The following is a 17,589-nucleotide window of genomic DNA, read 5'->3' as shown; positions in this document are numbered from 1 at the left end:
GAACCTTATTCTAAATTCTATTTCTCGAACTTTGTGTTCTGGAACTTGTGGTTATCTAGTCTCGTGTCATCATTTAGTTGAATTCTCTTCAAGTGAAATTCAACCTTGTGTGAGTCTTTATCCAAGTTCTGAACGAGTGAAATAGATTTCAGCAACTCAAGTTTTTCACCTCAAGCATATTTGTAGCTTCCGCTGTGTTTATACAAAAAGTTTTTCAAACAAAATGCCTAGCGGTTCTCTAGGATGTAAATCGAGAGTTCGGTTTATGTTTTAGAGACTCGCGGCACTGTGACGTGCTTAAGCTGGTGAGGTGCAGCTTGGGGTGTTACAGAACCCACAGATTGTCTCCATATGGGATTCTAAGAACAAACCCAATTTCAATCGGCTCCATCCCATAATTTCAATTGGCTCACAGTGGTATCAGTGATTCTAGGAACAAACCCAATTTCAATTGGCTCTATCCCATAATCGAGATAGCTAGAACAAACAGGAAAAGAAACACGAACTCAAACAACCAACCAAAACAAACTAATCTTGCAATATGAAAGAAGATTGAAATACCTTTGTTTAACACGAAAGAATTTATTACTTCATAAGAGGTTGACCCAATATCTCCCCCTCAATCTTGTCATTCATAATCGCAACCTAAATTTTCAATCTCTTCAATTACCCACTAAAAAAATCCTAGAAATTAGAAAACCCATTTGACCAAATCAGCTTCCCTTACCACTGCTACGAGAACATAGATACACCGCGCGATGAAAGCTCCATATGCAATTAATGGTGATTTGGTTTGTTGATGAAAGAAAACCCATTTGACAAAATCCCCGAGTCTAGATAATCCCCATCGCGCGATGCTGCGAGATCAACAAAAATGATTTTATTTGTGTATCTATTTAAAACTGGTCTCCAAGCGATATTCCAACTTTGGGATATCCTCGAGATATCCTCTGGAGGCAATACATCTCAGACCTTTATCATTTGAATGTATCTCATATTCTTTGCAATAGGCTGTTGTGCAAACAATGAGATTTAACCTTAAATTTCTTCAAGATTAGTGAGGGGTTACTACAACTTCTCTCTACACTTGCTTCTTGGGTCTCCAGCCACATGAAAGCTTTAATAGAAGATCCAGTGCTGAGTGCTGACTTCTCCAAACAGGCCAACATCAGTTTCTTGAATAACTTCAAAAAGTTAATACTAAAAAGCACCTGTGTATAACCAAATAACCCAAAATCAAAACAAATACGGACCTGTGGTATGAAATTGTTGGAGATTAAAGGGGAAAACAGAGGATGAAAAAACAAATTAACACCAAGTTCTTTACCTTGCATCTAGCATTTTTGAAAATTATGGTACTTATCAAATTGCTCCAACAGTTTCTTTATGTCTACTATGGCCTTGCCAAATCCTTGTCTTGATCAGCATTAAAGAAGCATTCACAACTTTTGGCATAAAAAACCAAAGCCTTTCAAACAGAATCACTACTGCATAGAGTTCTTCCATTGCTCAAAATCCAGAATCACCACTGCATAAAAACCACCCCTTATCATAGATTCACACTTCACAATAATATCTTTCATGTAGTATGGTTTTTTGAAAATTGCAAGTAGCTATAAGACAGAAAAAATTAATAAGAAACTCTGCATATGCGTTTCATAAGTAGTAATGTTGGATCCAGTAAGCTTATTTCATAAGAAATCTGTTTCAAAGGAAAGATCCATTTAGTATCCTATTATTCTTAAGTTGGTTTGGTCTAATAAAAAGGACATTGAGATGGAGTTGCTGACTGCATCATATTGTTTGAATCTATCAGGCCATGTTGGATCCAAATCCAGTCTGCAGACCATCAGCTAAAGAGTTGGATGAAAATTCAATTTTCCACAGTTCGGTTTTTTTTTTTTTCCTTTTTCTTTTCTCAAATTTGTAGTAATGATCACAATCGTAAGCTAAAATCAATAACTGAAAAATTTGTCATTTTACACATTACAAAAGAATGCAACTCCTACTGATATTGTCTTTGCAAGTAAGTATTGACTTATATTGAAAAAGAATGCTTGCATATTTACCAACAGAAGAAATCATGTAAAGCTATAAAGCACAAAGGAGGTACATTAATTCTCTGCCACCCCCGAAAGTTTAATCTTGAAAACAATATAACATGCTTCTTTCCGCTGGGCGCTGGCAGTAGCTTAATCAACTGAGTTCTTAGCAAATTCAATCATCATCCCCTACTTAGAATTATCATTTTAATGATGGAATTAATGTGATCTCCTCAAAACATTCAAAAGTAGAGCACTACTACAGGAAGCAAAACAGTTTAAATGTACAGTAAAACGCTCTAATGTACCTTAACAATAGGAGATCATTGTTGGATTATAGTCATTGCATCAGAAGATGAGCCATAAGCTGCAAACACCAAAGTTCACTTAATAAAAGAATAAATAATATCTAAGTTTGATTTGACTCTAACCTAATCCTATTGGACAATTGTTTTATTAGAAAACATACATATGTAGTACTAATTCTATGTTGCCGCTTTTCTAGAGGAGATCTATTTATGCAGTAGTAATCAGAATATGGACATGATTAATATTCCTATGGTGTTGTCAAATCAGATTTACATTGGAGAAACAGTTGATTTCTATTTATTTATTTTTCTAGTTAAAACTGAAAGTGAGTATCTCTGATGCTCAAAAGGGTTGATAACATAAAGGTTATACCAGTTCCAAGACAATATTTACATCTCTGATGCTCCTGCAGAGAAGATGCTACTATGGGATCAACGTCACTACAACTTGACAGGAAAGCAAGTTAGTCAATGAAACTGGAAAAGACATTATTATTGTCACGCCCCGATTTTTGTACAAACAAAAACTCAATATATATAATCCCATAATTATACATGCGTGAATAATCAGTCATCAATATCAAATACCTGGAAATCTTTTTCCTTTTTAAACCAAGTACACTGATGCCCTGATACAAACTATAATACATACTCGCTCACAGAGTTATATAATACACACCTTACAAAAGCAAATGCGATAACTCAAATACTGTTACACTAAACAGCTCGATCACCACCCTGGTTCTCCTGACCTGCAGGATTACCCGCTACACAATTTGAATAGTGTACCGGGATTGCAACAACATCAAACCCGGTAAGCTTTTGACAGCTCGTATGAGTAAACAAGAATGAACTGTTGATTTATTAAAATACATTTCATTTAACTCAAGTATAGAAATGTAGAAACATCACAATCACAACGACCACCACAAAACCACTTCACTTTCTCACTCTCATATATATATATACACTTATGAGTCACTACCCGTTACCCTCATAAGATCACTCAACATTTGGCAGACAGACTAGAGCTCTAACTGATCGTAACCATCAGCTCGGTGCGAGAGCGTGGTTCACGATAATAATGCTATTAGTAACCACCTGCTGGTACAAGAGCGTGGTTCACTGATAGTATGTCATGGTCACACTCGTGACCTATTGATCTCCACAGATCAACACAATTTATTGTTCCTCAACAATAAGACTCAACACCTCTCTCAATATATTGTTTCTCAACAATAAACTCAACACAATTCAACCACAAATATAAATATCATCACATAAATATTTATACATAGACATTCACACAGGAATGTCTATTATTACCAAATCAATATGAATTACTAAATTCGGTTCGTAAATGAACCATGTGCGATTTACTCACCTCTTATCCAGCTGCGTCTTCTAAAAAGGCAAAAATCACAATTATCCAATCGCTCTTCCAATCCAACCGTTAAGTACCTAATCAGATACGATCTCAACCTAGCAAATCATAAACCACACATATACGGCAATCCAACGGTCGGATTCTAAATTAAATGATGATCCAACGGTCAGATCGAAATTAAATGATGATCCAACTGTCGGATTGAAATTAAATGATGATCCAACGGTCGGATTGAAATTAAATGATGATCCAACGGTCGGATCCTCACAAGTTATTGACATCGTTAGCTTAATATTTGTTATATTGCTTCACTTTTTACTTATACTTTTGAAATTGTTCTTTTCATAATCAGTACCGAACTTCAAAAAGCAATATAAGAACCATTGGTACAAAAGATTATCAGATGCCAAATGAAGCATTATAGAAAAATGGTTGTTCTCTAATTACATATCATTGCATATAATCTTAAAGTTTTAAGCATCGAGTTAAATACTAATAAAAGAGTAGTATTTGAAGTCCATAACAGACTACGGGCATCATCAAAATAGAAACAGAATAGTTCAGAGAGGAAACTCACCAAGGGAGACATCAATGGAATGAATGGTGTAAAGTTCAGAAGTTCATTTTCTTGCTCCTCGGTTAACATCCTGAGCTCTGCGCTTTTAATCCTCTGTTGTATCCTCAGCCTGCAAACATACAGATATTGAAGTTTAAGTGAAAAACCAAAAACAGGCCCTCTATAGTTTAGAATCTACACATTCATATTAGAAGCACCAAACTATAAGCCACAATTTTATCTCTCAAAATCATTGCTAAGGCGAATTTACACCAAGAAAATCAATTCATAAACTAAGCATTAAAAGAACAAAGATAATGAGAGAGCTCTCTATGCATTGAATTATGCTGGTATAAGAAACAAACAGAACCATCACAATCACTGTATCCATACCATTCTGATCTTGAGGGAGGCTTTACTACTCTATCAAACCAAATTGAAACAAAATCTAATAGATTTTCTATCTTAATGTTTTTGTATATTAACTTCATATAAATATTAGAAAACCAGTAGGATCTTATCAATTCATGATGAGATTGCAGCAAGATATAAGCTTTTGGCACATATTCAAATTGCAGCACTGCCATGTGAACCTCAAGTTATAACAAAGGAAGGCTTGCGAGGGCAGTAATATGTTTCGGGGATGGCTCAATATATCCTGGTATTGCCTTTTCTCTATGTTTTGTCCTCAGTAAGGTCATTGGTATGCAAAGCATTGTAAACTAAGAATTCTGTCAACTAAGATGCATTGGCAATTTGACCTTTAGTACTGAATAAAACTCTAGGCTCTATCCTCACTGAGATCATTGGCACGTAAATATACCAAAACTAAGTAGCTTTGTTGTTGGATCAAATCTCTCTGATGAGAAAAGAAAATTGGGCGTTGATACAGAAGCATCTTCTCAGAGCAAGTGTGGTCTTGCTCCAATCCCTCTCCCCCAGTATCTACGTCCACCCACCCAAAACTGAGGAATGCAACCCAAAATTGTATGAGAATTCAACCTATCCAATAACAACGAATTGGAGAAGCAAAAAAAATATGAAGCAAAAACAACCATTCAATAAAAGCCTCAATCTTCGAAATCTTACTACCTTCAGATCACGAAAGGTTTAAATTTTATTTGGGGTAGGCTTACCTGAGAGAGAGGATTGGGTGCGAATTCCGGTACAGACAAAAACTCGTCGACGAAGATGAAACCTCCGCCACTATGATTGAGCTTTCGATCATAGGGCACGCACAGATCCTCTCGTACAGAGAAACTATCTCCTGCTGCGAAACTACATAGGGCACGCACAGATCAAGGGTCGTGATTCACTAATGAAATCAAGAAACCAACAAAAGAGAGAAGAAACCGATGGCCATAGAAGAAAGAAGAAACTGATGGAAGCATCTAGTATAGCTCAGTGGCAGAACCGTAAAAAAATCTCGAATGAGGGCAAAACCGCCAATTCGAATGAACAGTGTCGGGGAATTTGAGCTTTTATAAGGAGCTATTAACTTACTTATCTTGATGCTTCTAATATCATCACTACCTCCTTTAGTTTTGCAGGAAATCTACCAGTTCTTCCACTGTGCTCAAATAGTAAAGATCAATAACAGTCTGCTGATCTTGAACATGTTCAATGTCTTGAATCATATTTAACCATTCTTCCACCTAACCATCTGCTCATTGTTCTTCAAATTCAGTTTCAACCTGCCACAGAAGCACCATAATTTAAATATTTCAAATCCATGTCTAGGCTAACCAGATAATTAACATTATATTATGTCATATTCAATTTGCAATAGTCCATCTGAGACTATAGACATCAAGTTGAAAATATAAAACATGTTCATACACTATATTACTCCAATTCCCTTGATATGTTAACAAAATAAAAAAGATTGATACTTGATCAAATTCCATAACATCCAAACCAAATATGTTAATCATTCATTTCAATTCAATCTTATTAGTGTTCACATGCATCCAAATCAAATTATAAAAAAAAAAAAAAAGTCAGCTTGAAAACCTGGAAACGAATAATGAAGCCCTCCTCTTTATCAATGTAGAAATCGTGAGCTTCTCAAGCTCGTGGAGGCAGAGCATCTTTATCTACTCTCTTGAGTGAACTGAGAAGGCGGAATTGGAGCAGGGAATTCCTGAAATACTACACCCCGCTACTCTTCGCTCTCACTACTATGGAGGAGGTTGATATCGTGTGCACAACTGAAGAAGACCCAATAATAATAATAGTAACAGTGGCTAGGAACAGTGTTTCGGCTTTAGATGTATGTATAATGTATAATAATAATTTGGGAAAATGATCATTTACCCGATTTTAGGCTAAAAATTGCCCACTTGCTCCACCAACTGTTTTTTAACCCCATTTACCCAAAACACTCTAAGGGATTATTTCCCATTTACCCAATTAATTCTTTTTTTTTTTTTTTTTTGAGACTTTTTTGCCCTCTCCTTCTTTCTCACTTAGAGAGAGAAGTCACCTTCCACCTTGCTGTGCTCCGGTGACCAGTGGCCGGCGCGGTCTCCGGCGACCGGACTCCGGCGACCGGTGACAGGACTCCGGCGACCGGTGACCGGACTCCGGCGAACGGTGACCGGATTCCGGCGACCAATGACCGGATTCCGGGAACCGGGAACCGGTAACCGAAATCCGGCGACCGATGACTGGAATCCGGAATCCGGCTATTATTGCCCCCCAGTAATCATATTACTGCCCCCCAGTAATCATATCATTGCCTCCCAAAAATCATATTATTGCCGTCCAGTGAATTGTATGAACTCCCAAAACCAAAATGAATACACTACAGGAACAATTGATCAATTTATAATCATATTATTGGCTCCCAATAATCATATTATTGCCCCCAAATACAAAGTCCAATGTCTCTACTGCCTCCCAATAGACCACCAAAAATGCACCATTTTGTATGATTCACAGATAATTTGTCTTTAATACACAGAAAACAACAGGTAACTTATCAATACACCACACTATAGTGATCCCTGTCCCTCATTTCAAAGTCTACTGGGGGCCAATAATGGGTTATTATTATCTTCCAAATAACCATTTCCAAGTGCCTGATCAAGTAGATAAATCTCTTATGTTAAGAGAAACCTCGATCTGGTGGCCTACCCACGGGGCTCGGAGCCACCAACACATCAACACCAATCCCAGAGTAGCCAGTCAAAACAATCCATGCCATCACCTTGAGACGCGCAACACCAGAAGGCATGACCACCTCGAATGCCAGCCGCTAGAGAAGAAACCATAACAGTAGTGCCACGCAGCCATTCACCAATCTGAGAGAAGCAGAATGCGCGACCTCCATACTTGACCGCGCCAAAGGAGGTAGCGGTCCGAATGACCGGCTGGCTCCGACAGCGTCGCGGCACCGAGATGGTTGCTCCGATTGCTGTACTGCTCCGCCAATCGGATCTGACAGAGACAGGGTTTCAGTCGGATTCCGAAGGCCTCGACATCACCACCATTAGAGAAGTGAAGGAGGTTTGGTTTTCGTGACCGGAGACGACGGCGACGAGGATCATCACCGGGTATCGAGGCGACGAGGATCATCACCAGGCTGTACTGCTCCGCCAATCGGATCTGACAGAGACAGAGTTTCAGTCGGATTCCGAAGGCCTCGACATCGCCACCATCAGAGAAGTGAAGGAGGTTTGGTTTTCGTGACCGGAGACGACGGCAACGCGGATCATCACCGGGCATCGAGGCGACGAGGATCATCACCAGGCATCGAGATTCTGGGCCGTGAGCGTGAGGGAGGGAGGGAGCGAGCGAGAGAGAGAGATTAATGTAATTTATTAATTAAAATGAGGGTAATACTGTCAAACACTGTTAGTTTGGGTAAATGGGGTTAAATAACTCTTGGTAGAGTAAGTGGGCAATTTTCTGTCTAAAATTAGGTAAGTGGTCACATCCCCTAATAATTTCTCGTTTCACCCTTAAGGGTCAGGGTCATTAGTCATTACAATAAAAAAGTATCATCTCCCCCAGACTTGGAGGAGTTGAGAAAAGACGCCTAGCTTAGGTTCCTGTGCTAGAGTGCGTGCCGCCATATTGGCATTGCATCTCACATGGACAACTCGAGTAGAAGGAGTCAAATAACAGCAGGTCTCTCAGATGTTGGATGAGGAATCCCAACTCAGATCGGTCCAAAGTGTGCTGCTGGCAATCAGTTTCAACAATTAGGGGAGAAAAGTAGTGTGATATAGCAAACTGCATCCCCACATTGAAAAGTACGATTCAATTTTCTTCTATTTATTCAATTCAATTCAATTCAATTTGGGGAAATTTAGCAGTGGATTGTTCGTGGGTTTTGATTTAGGCATTTAGCAGTGGATTGAATATTTTTTTTTGTGTGCTTTGCTGTGGAACACTGGAACTTGCTGTCTTGCTTACGATTTATTGTGGGTTTCTCCTTCTCTTCCTTCCAATTCGATGTGAGGAACTGAGGGCTGAGGAACAATTTAGTTTAATTTTAGTGATGGTTTCGGATTTATTGGTATCTTATCTGAATTTGAAAGCGAATTGGGATTGATTTTGGTAATAAAGAAGTGGGAGCTTTGAGCCTTTGAAAGCTTTCGCATTTCCTTGTTGATTTAAAATTTTTAAGGCCACAGACTCTGCCATAGATTCTTTGGTTTGGAGTTTCGACATTGCTGTAATTGTGGTGTTTTTCAGATATTGGAGCTCCGATTTTGATTTGTTTTTGTATAATTGTCAAAGGACACTTCTTCTGACTTAGCAACTAGTCTTTGCTATTTGTCGGCAAAAGATCCGAGTCTGAATCCTCTCTTTCTCAATTCATTCTTTTGGCAGAAAGAATAATTATTATCATGGGAAGGAATTTACTAAACTATATACGGTGGATGATGTTGATGAACTAGTCTCATTGAGGAAGGAATTTACTAAACTATTACTAAACTAGTCTTTGCTATTTGTCGGCGAATTCTGTTTCTACTTTTCTTTTCGCTTAATTATATATACGGTGGATAACTGGATGATGATGAATTGATGATGAACTAGTCTCATTGAGCTTGACAGTGGATGCGTTGTGGTTCATTTCCTACTTGAATAATATATTAAGGGTCAATTCTTGTTAAGATTATTCAATGAGTTTTTTTTTTTTTTGTTAGAGAGGCAGAGAGCTGTAGCTATCTTAGAAACCCAAGCCCACCCGAAGTTTCATTCCTAGATCCGACTCGGTCATCATCTTCATCGCCGCAACATGACCTTCTCCAAGTTCCAGCCACTAAACGACAAGTCGCTCATAGATTACATAAAGGCCACACCTTCCCTCTCTTCCAAGCTCAAGGATCACCTAGACAACTTGACCATCAAGGAAGTCGGCGATGGCAATCTCAATTTCGTCTTCATCATCGTTGGTTCTCATGGCTCTTTCGTCATCAAGCAGGTAACGGTTTTTCTCCATCTGGGTCGTAATGGGTTCCTGGTATTTGATCAAAAACTTGTTGGCTCCAATGAGTTTGGAGAATTTGATTTTTGGGGCAAAAGTATTGAGCTTTAGTGTTCTATGATGCAATATGTTATTGGGTTACTGCTGGCTGTTTAGTTTGGTTAAAGTTTTATTGTCTTCTACTTGATAGCGATTTTGATTTGTGGCAAAAGTATTGAGCTTTAATGTTCTATGATGCAATGTGTTATTGCCTTATTGGGTTACTGCTGGCTGTTTCCTTTAGTTTGGTTAAAGTTTTATTGTCTCCAACTTGATAGAGATTTGATTTGGGGCAAAAGTATTGAGCTTTAATGTTCTATGATGCATCGTGTTATTGGGTTAAAATTTGTTGGGTTCAACATGCTAGAGAGTTTGATTTTGGGTAAAAGTATTAAGCTTCAATGTTCTATGATGCAATGGTATTAGGTTACTGCAGGTTCTTTGTGAGTTGATTAGATTCTGATTGGGTCCCAACATGTGAGAGACTTTGATTTTGGGCAAAAGTATTGAGCTTTAATGTTCTGAAATGTGTTATTGGGGTATTGCAGGCTCTTCCTTACATACGTTGTATAGGTGAGTCATGGCCGATGACAAAGGAAAGAGCTTATTTTGAGGCTTTGGCATTGAGAGAGCATGGTCGTTTGAGTCCTGATCATGTGCCTGAAGTTTATCATTTTGATCGGACTATGTCTTTGATTGGCATGCACTATTTGGAACCTCCACATATTATACTGCGAAAGGGATTGATTGCTGGAATTGAGTACCCTTTGCTGGCTGACCACATGTCAGACTATATGGCAAGGACTCTGTTCTACACTTCTCTCCTTTATCGTAATACTACCAACCACAGGAAAGCTGGTATGCTATGTTGTTTGATTTTGTATTCTTTGGATACATGTCTTGTGCTTCGCTAATAGAATGCATCATGTTCAGGTGCTTCCACATTCATACAAACAATGTAATGTTTAACTTGTTTGGGGGTGAAAGTTATGCACATGGTCTCCACAGTGTTAGACCAGAAAATAGGTTGGCTAATACTCGGCCTAAATCATATGGAATCCAGAGTGTTAGAAACGTTGTGTTATTACTAAACATGTTGGGGTATTCATGGGTCCGGGTATTTTCAAGTGCTGTTAGGTTAGAAATTGAACATTGCAACTTAGTAGAGGTGATTTTAATTGTGTTAGAATCATATAGGTAGTATCTTTACATTCATCATTCATCATTCATCATTGATCTGTTATTGTCTTAACAACTTTGGGGCATTCCTCTTATTAAAATTAGTATCAGTTGAGTATTAGTTTTTAATTGAATTTAGCTTAGTTCTTTTTAAGATATGGGAATGTTTCAGCTAACAATGGACTTTATTCTGAATTTTCCCTCACAAGGAATTCCTTTGTTTTTTTGAAATGAAGTTTACCTTCTATTTCTTATTAACTCATCTGCATGTGCACTTTCTGCAGTTGCTGAATTTTGTGGAAATGTGGAGTTATGCAGGCTCACTGAGCAAGTTGTTTTCTCTGACCCTTACAAAGTATCTGAATATAACCGCTGGACTTCTCCTTATCTTGATTCTGATGCTGAGGCTGTGCGAGAGGACAATGCTTTGAAGCTTGAAGTTGCTGAGTTGAAATCTTTGTAATGAAACTATCTCATCTTAGTATCATTGTCGAATTTCATATGAATGATGAAGTTGCCATTGCTCCCCCTTGTAGCACAGCTGTTTGTAGAAATATCTTCTATTAGCTCCTCGCTTTGACTGGCATCAAGTTTTCTGTCTGATCAAGTTGCTTTTTCTTTAGGTTCTGTGAGAGAGCCCAAGCCCTAATACATGGGGATCTTCACACTGGTTCTGTAATGGTGACTCCTGATTCAACTCAAGTTATAGATCCAGAATTTGCATTTTATGGACCAATAGGTTTTGATATTGGAGCTTTTCTGGGAAACTTGATTTTGGCTTTCTTTGCACAAGATGGGCATGCTGATGAACAAAATGATCGAAAAGTATGTGGTTGTCTATTGTCTCTTTATAATTATTTCTTAGTTTTATTTATTTATTTTTATTTCAGTGTTTGATCATATTCCTTGTTATTTTCAGCTTTTTTTTTTTTTCCTTGTAAGGAATTATTTCAAGTATCTAGATGTTACGAGTTTTTTGCAGTGTTTTTTTTTTTTTGCCCTTTTTGATGACCTTTTATCTCTTTCTAGTTGTTCATCTACAGATATATCTTTCAACACAATAGTTATATGACAGGTGGATCTTCTTATCGGATAACCCCGCCCTCGAGCTCGGGGTTTTAATTTTTTCAGTCGTGCCCTCGTTGACATCAGCTTTACTAATGATTAAAGTTGTTTCATTCAAACCTTTATTGTGATTAGCATTTACTGCTGCAGAATAAACCAATTTTAAAATGTCATAACATGCTCGATAAGGCATGAGTAGTTTTTTGCAGTTTGGTATCTGTCTTTTGCATACTATTTAATCTATTCTTAGATATATATATTTTTTTGTTGGTGTTATATTCCTTGATAGATAAATAGATAGTTATATATACTACTGGAATTCTATTAATTCATTTTCAATTATAGAAACTATCTAGTACAAATACTCTCACCTGACTTGAGTACATTCAGTTATGGTTTATGCAAAAGAGTCTAGTTATCGCTTCCCTGTATGAGTTATAGTGTTCATGTTCATAAGTAGTTTTTGTTATATGGAGATGTGATCATGGAGTACCATCCATTTGCTTAGTTGTACCCTGAACATATTATCAACTTCCGGGAAATGTTTGAGCATAAGCATGAATCTCACTGTTGAATCATCTCTGTACTATGAGTGTTCAGGTTGAAGAACAAAACTATATTAAACTAAAATCTTTGGAGAAGGTTCCCTCTTCAGATAATAAATAAAAAATCTGACTGTCTTGACATAGTTTAGAAATTTTGTACTTTATAAAGAAAAGAAAAGAAAAGGTTGGAGAACGTTTTCAATATTCGATAACAGAATTTAGTCTTCGTTATCAGTGATCATGCACTTGGCAGTTGGAATTAGACAGAAAATGAGTTATTTGTAATATTGACATTTGAATAGGAGTAGATGTAGAGCTGGTCATTTACATTTTGATAGTCTATGTGAGAGTGCTCTTAGCTCCCACTGCTGTATTTGGACTTATTTGGGCTGTCTTTGTACTTTTAGCACTTTGTGGATTTTTGGATGTTATTTGGGTAGAGATGAGAAACTTTGTTTATTGTTATTGGTTAAGGTCAATTTATCCAAAATTGCATACTCGCTAAAGTTGGCATTTGACTCATGATGTGTTGTGCAGTCAAAACCAAAATTCAATTAGTTTGTTACAATGTCTGGATGCTGTCAGAAACACGTTAGATGTAATAATGTGCTGCATCATTAACCCATAATTTGACTTGCTATTTCATATTGTTCGTTTGTTGTGTGGGTCTTAGGGTCTCATATTAGATTTGCTTTGTGGTGCAGGCATACAAGGCTTGGATTTTGAGGATAATTCAAAATACATGGAACCTTTTTCACAGAAAATTTATCGCACTATGGGATGCAAACAAAGATGCTGGTGACGCGTATCTTCCTGCAATTTATAACAACTCTGAGCTTCAACAGCTTGTACAAGACAAATATATTAAAGAATTGCTTCATGACACCCTTGGATTTGGTGCTGCGAAAATGATAAGGTAAGATAGACCCTATGTTTTCTTCATCCATACAATTTCTTAGGTTTATTTATTTTTGTAATTTTTCCAGAAGTTTTAACATTTTGCTATGGCGCTTCCCATAATGTTGAATATCTCTCAAACTCCAGTCTTCTTCATTTGTTTCTTCATCAGTTTCTGGCAGGTTTTCATGTTGAAGGATTGTTTACTAGAAAAGACAGACTAATAGATAGATGGATACAATGCATGTTTTTACCATATATAGCTTGTGTGGGTTATCCTTCAGATTTCTAATCTTTGAGTTCTTTCTGGAAACTGTTGATTTAATTGCTTAACTTTGTTTTACTATTTGCAGGAGAATTGTTGGTGTGGCACATGTCGAAGATTTTGAATCAATCACTGATGCTAGCAAGAGAGCAGGCTGTGAGCGACGGGCACTTGAGTTTGCAAAGCTGATTCTTAAGGAGAGGAGAAAATTTCAGAACATTGAGGAAGTTGTTTCAGCTGTTCAACAAATCCAGTGATGACTAATGATGGTTAATACCTATTGTTATACCAAATAAAAACATGGCTCTTTTATGTTATATATATTCACTTTGCTATGATCTGTGAGTGCTTATTGTTCCACTTGATCACCCTCATCTCCCTTTCTTGAGCCAGATTTTACATTATTTTAGAACATATTGGCAAAAACAACAGCTCTAGTGAGTTTGAGAGTGTTTTCTGGAGCAAGGGAGATTGGAGGTTGAAGCAAATTGTTGAAATTTTTGGGTAGTGTTAATCCATAATGAGTTGCGCATTTTATATCTTAATCCTGATTGAACTAATTGTCATCAAATGAGCATGCGCGCATAAGAGAGCTGATGTACTGTAAATTGTGATAATTTGTACGCCCCAAGGCCCCAAGTTATAACCTTGTGCAACTGACATAAGTTCCAGTTATGCTCATCCCTGAAACGTATCTACAATCGATCATTGTAGATGTTCTGGAATTGGCTGAAATGTTACCTTGTTCTTGAGATTATGTATTGGTATTTTATTTTGCTTGGTTTGGCCGTGTGGGTATGACAAAACATAATATGAAATTTTGATATGTGGCTGGAAGTATACATATAGATCATTATTTTGCTAGGAATGCTAGGAAAAGGAAAACCGCAAGATTACTATCTTATCAAACTACACCCTAAACCCCCACATTATTGAAAAATTAACAGGGTGCAATTAGTTACAAATGTAGATCAGGCTAGCTAATGTGCTACTATTAAGAACCTCAGCTCCAACTGAAAGAGGAGCCAAATAGTACTGCATAGATAGTTTTGTTTTTTTGGAAGATGAATCCGCCTTCTTTTTTATTTCATGTACTTTGGGGCAAGCTCCCTACTTTTTAGTTGTATTTGTCTTTTTTATTATCAAATAAAAAAGAATTTAGAGGACAAATTGTTGGTTCCTAAAGAGTGACAGATTCCTACAGGTTTATGGGTGTAACTTGTGCCCTATAACTGAGGAACAAATATCACATAATTTCTTAGTTGATTGAAAAAAAATACAATAATATATTAGAAGATGGAATTATACATTATATATGACTATTGGTAGACTAAGAGGATTTGTTTGACTTATTGAATCATAATAGCATTATATCATGCTGGCGTTTTAGGCCACAATAATTTGTTTAGTTTGTTATTTTAGCTGCTCGCGTTTCTTAAACTATAAATCGGAATATAAGGTGAAAAAAATTCTCTAAAAATAAGGGGAAAATGATCAAACTTTCCAAAAAGGAAGAAACTTTTACAACATTGTAAGAACGAGGAAAACAGTAGTACACTTTCCTTCAGAAACTAAAAAGGAAGAAACTTTAACAACATTTTAAGAACAACGAAAAAAGAGCAAAACTTTCATTCACAAACAAAAAAGTAACAAACTTTCATTTAATAGGCGAAAAAACCCATATAAATCAGAAAATAAGGTGAAAAAAATCTCTAAAAATAAGGGGAAAATGATCAAATTTTCCAAAAAGGAAGAAACTTTAACAACATTGTAAGAACAAGGAAAACAGTAGTACACTTTCCTTCAGAAACTAAAAAGGAAGAAACTTTAACAACATTGTAAGAACAATGAAAAGAGAGCAAAACTTTCATTCACAAACAAAAAAGTAACAAACTTTAACACCCATTATTGCTCAAAAATGGCACAAATGGTAAGGGAAATAAACCGTACAAGCATAAACACGTACTTTACCATGGAAAAAAAAAAGACTGAAAATTTAAACCTACCTGCACCCATTTTATAAGCTCTTCCTGAGAGGTTGCTACCCCGTGTGTTGTATTCTCTACTATGCTCTCTCTCAGCCTCACTTCTTCTCCTTTATCGGCCTCCACGGCCATTTTTCAATTGCTCTATTCTCTCTCTTTCTTTGTTCTGCTCTTTCTTTTTTAAGTGACAGAGTCAGATTTTTTTTGCCTCGCTTTTATTCTTTCATCTTTGATCGACACACACTCTCAAATGTACACAATTTAGTAGACCTGAGCTGGAGTCGGCCCGGGCCCAAAATTGAGTGAGACTGAGAAAAAGCCCTAAACTGTCGGTTTGGGCCGGTTCGGGCTTTTTCGAAAATAAAAACCAATAGAAACAGAACTCAAGTGGGCCAGTTTAGTCGTTCGAGCTTTTCGGGCCCAAAATCCAGTTCATCAGCTTTGCATGTGTCCTAGTTTTTCAAGGACAGTTTTGGACTTCTGCCAGCTTTGCCTGGAAGGCTAGAATGCATATCAAATTATCAATGTTGTGAAATAAAGTAATAAACTCATTAACATAATAGTGATCAACTAATCATGCATTATTACAAGTTTACACTTTACAACACATAGTTACAATACTCAGTAAGTATAATTATTTTGTACTTTTGTAATAACTATTTTTTAGTTTCTTAAGCTTATAAGTGAAAAAGTGTTATTGTAATAGAATTTTCGATATGAAATTCATTGAGTTATTGATCTGTAATTCTAACCAACTTAGCTATAGTAAAAACATCAACATATCTCGATCAATAACCAAGTAAATAACAATAGGGCAAGGCACAAACCGATCGTGACCCTAAGCCACCTGGCTTGACTCCAACTCATCAAGCTTAAATCCATAAGATTTGCACGTCACCTACCATGTTGGCATTTTTGCACAAATAACGATAATCAGCCACAGATATTGGTCCATTGATGAACCATACAAAGAAAATTGAGGAAGAAACTTCGAGAGGTGCATAGACTAGCTTCCTTCACCGGCTTGTGGGATCGGCATGAGACAGACCAAAATAGCTAGCCATCAAACCCAAAGTGCTATTACGACGGTCGCCAAGATCCAACCACATAAAAACAGCACACAATGCAAAGCGTTGAGAGTCATCAAGTCCACGATATACAACATACTTGCCAACAATAATAATTAGGGAAAATCGTCCAAATAGTGTCTGAACTTTTCCAGACTATTAATTTTCATACCTATACTTTAAAAAACCTCAAAATGGTACCTGAAGTTTTGGCCCCGACCCAATTTCCGTACCTAGCAACAGTAAAATCGTTAACAGAGTTAACTTTTGAAGGGTATTTTTGTCCTTTCACTATTCATCTTCTTCCTGGTTCGTGTTCTTCCTCTCCGACCTCAAATCCTCCTCATCTTTCTTCCTATACTACGTTATTAACATCCGCAATTTTCATTTTTCATATAGAAAAAAGGGTTTTACCCTCTTAAACCCCATTTGACATTTATCTCCCACTCCCAGTGTCCTACTCGCCGACCCCAAATCCAAAATGTTCCTCCTCCAGTGGCGTTGCGCCTCCGCCCTCTCCGCACCCCTCCAGCTCCGCCACTACACCCAATCTGCCGCAGCCGCTCTCGTCGACGACGATTCCAACCCGGAGTCCTTCCCCAGACCCGACCTGAAATACGACCAGACCATCCTTGCCGTCCCGCGCTTAGTCTCCGGTAAAAGCATTGCAGCGAAAGAGCAAAAGGCCAGCCGCGTCCCCGGCATCATCTTTGAGTAAGAGGACGGCCAGCATGGCGGCAACAAGCGGTTGATCTCCGTCCGCACCAACCAAATCCGCAAGCTCCTCAATCATCTCGGCTGAGAAAGTCCACCT

General features: G+C 37.5%; 1 protein-coding gene and 1 long non-coding RNA gene across 16 annotated transcripts; one reads left to right on the top strand and one right to left on the bottom strand.

Annotated features, from left to right (window-relative positions):
- Window positions 1-867: 867 nt before the first annotated feature.
- On the bottom strand, window positions 868-6,512 carry LOC133724600 (uncharacterized). Of its 15 annotated transcripts, none has more exons than XR_009853813.1 (10): window positions 6,307-6,512; window positions 5,430-5,987; window positions 5,117-5,258; window positions 4,315-4,423; window positions 3,735-3,832; window positions 3,030-3,117; window positions 2,724-2,797; window positions 2,351-2,409; window positions 1,328-1,528; window positions 868-1,211 (listed from the first exon to the last, which is right to left on the bottom strand). It is a non-coding gene; the product is annotated as an uncharacterized LOC133724600 (long non-coding RNA). The 15 variants fall into 15 exon arrangements; XR_009853812.1 differs by having other exon boundaries at window positions 3,735-3,811; XR_009853806.1 differs by having other exon boundaries at window positions 3,735-4,423; window positions 5,430-5,571; window positions 5,797-5,987.
- A 1,794-nt stretch (window positions 6,513-8,306) lies between these two features.
- On the top strand, window positions 8,307-14,268 carry LOC133724599 (methylthioribose kinase-like). Its single transcript, XM_062151359.1, has 7 exons — window positions 8,307-8,552; window positions 9,453-9,730; window positions 10,321-10,630; window positions 11,236-11,410; window positions 11,575-11,776; window positions 13,266-13,477; window positions 13,812-14,268. Exons 2-7 carry the CDS (start codon window positions 9,545-9,547, stop codon window positions 13,978-13,980), a joined length of 1,254 nt encoding a protein of 417 aa, XP_062007343.1. The 5' UTR covers window positions 8,307-8,552; window positions 9,453-9,544; the 3' UTR covers window positions 13,981-14,268.
- Window positions 14,269-17,589: the final 3,321 nt, after the last annotated feature.

Source organism: Rosa rugosa, chromosome 1 (genome assembly GCF_958449725.1).
Source record: "Rosa rugosa chromosome 1, drRosRugo1.1, whole genome shotgun sequence".
NCBI classification, from domain to species: Eukaryota; Viridiplantae; Streptophyta; class Magnoliopsida; order Rosales; family Rosaceae; genus Rosa; species Rosa rugosa.
The sequence above is the reverse complement of the archived record's forward strand: the minus strand, read 5'-3'. Positions and strand labels throughout refer to the sequence as shown.

Coding starts and splice junctions, on each gene's coding strand:
- LOC133724599 (XM_062151359.1), top strand. CDS start 9,545: ATGACCTTCTCCAAGTTCCAGCCACTAAACGACAAGTCGCTCATAGAT. Junction 11,411..11,574: donor GTTGCTGAGTTGAAATCTTT/GTAATGAAACTA, acceptor CTTTTTCTTTAG/GTTCTGTGAGAGAGCCCAAG. Junction 13,478..13,811: donor GGTGCTGCGAAAATGATAAG/GTAAGATAGACC, acceptor TACTATTTGCAG/GAGAATTGTTGGTGTGGCAC.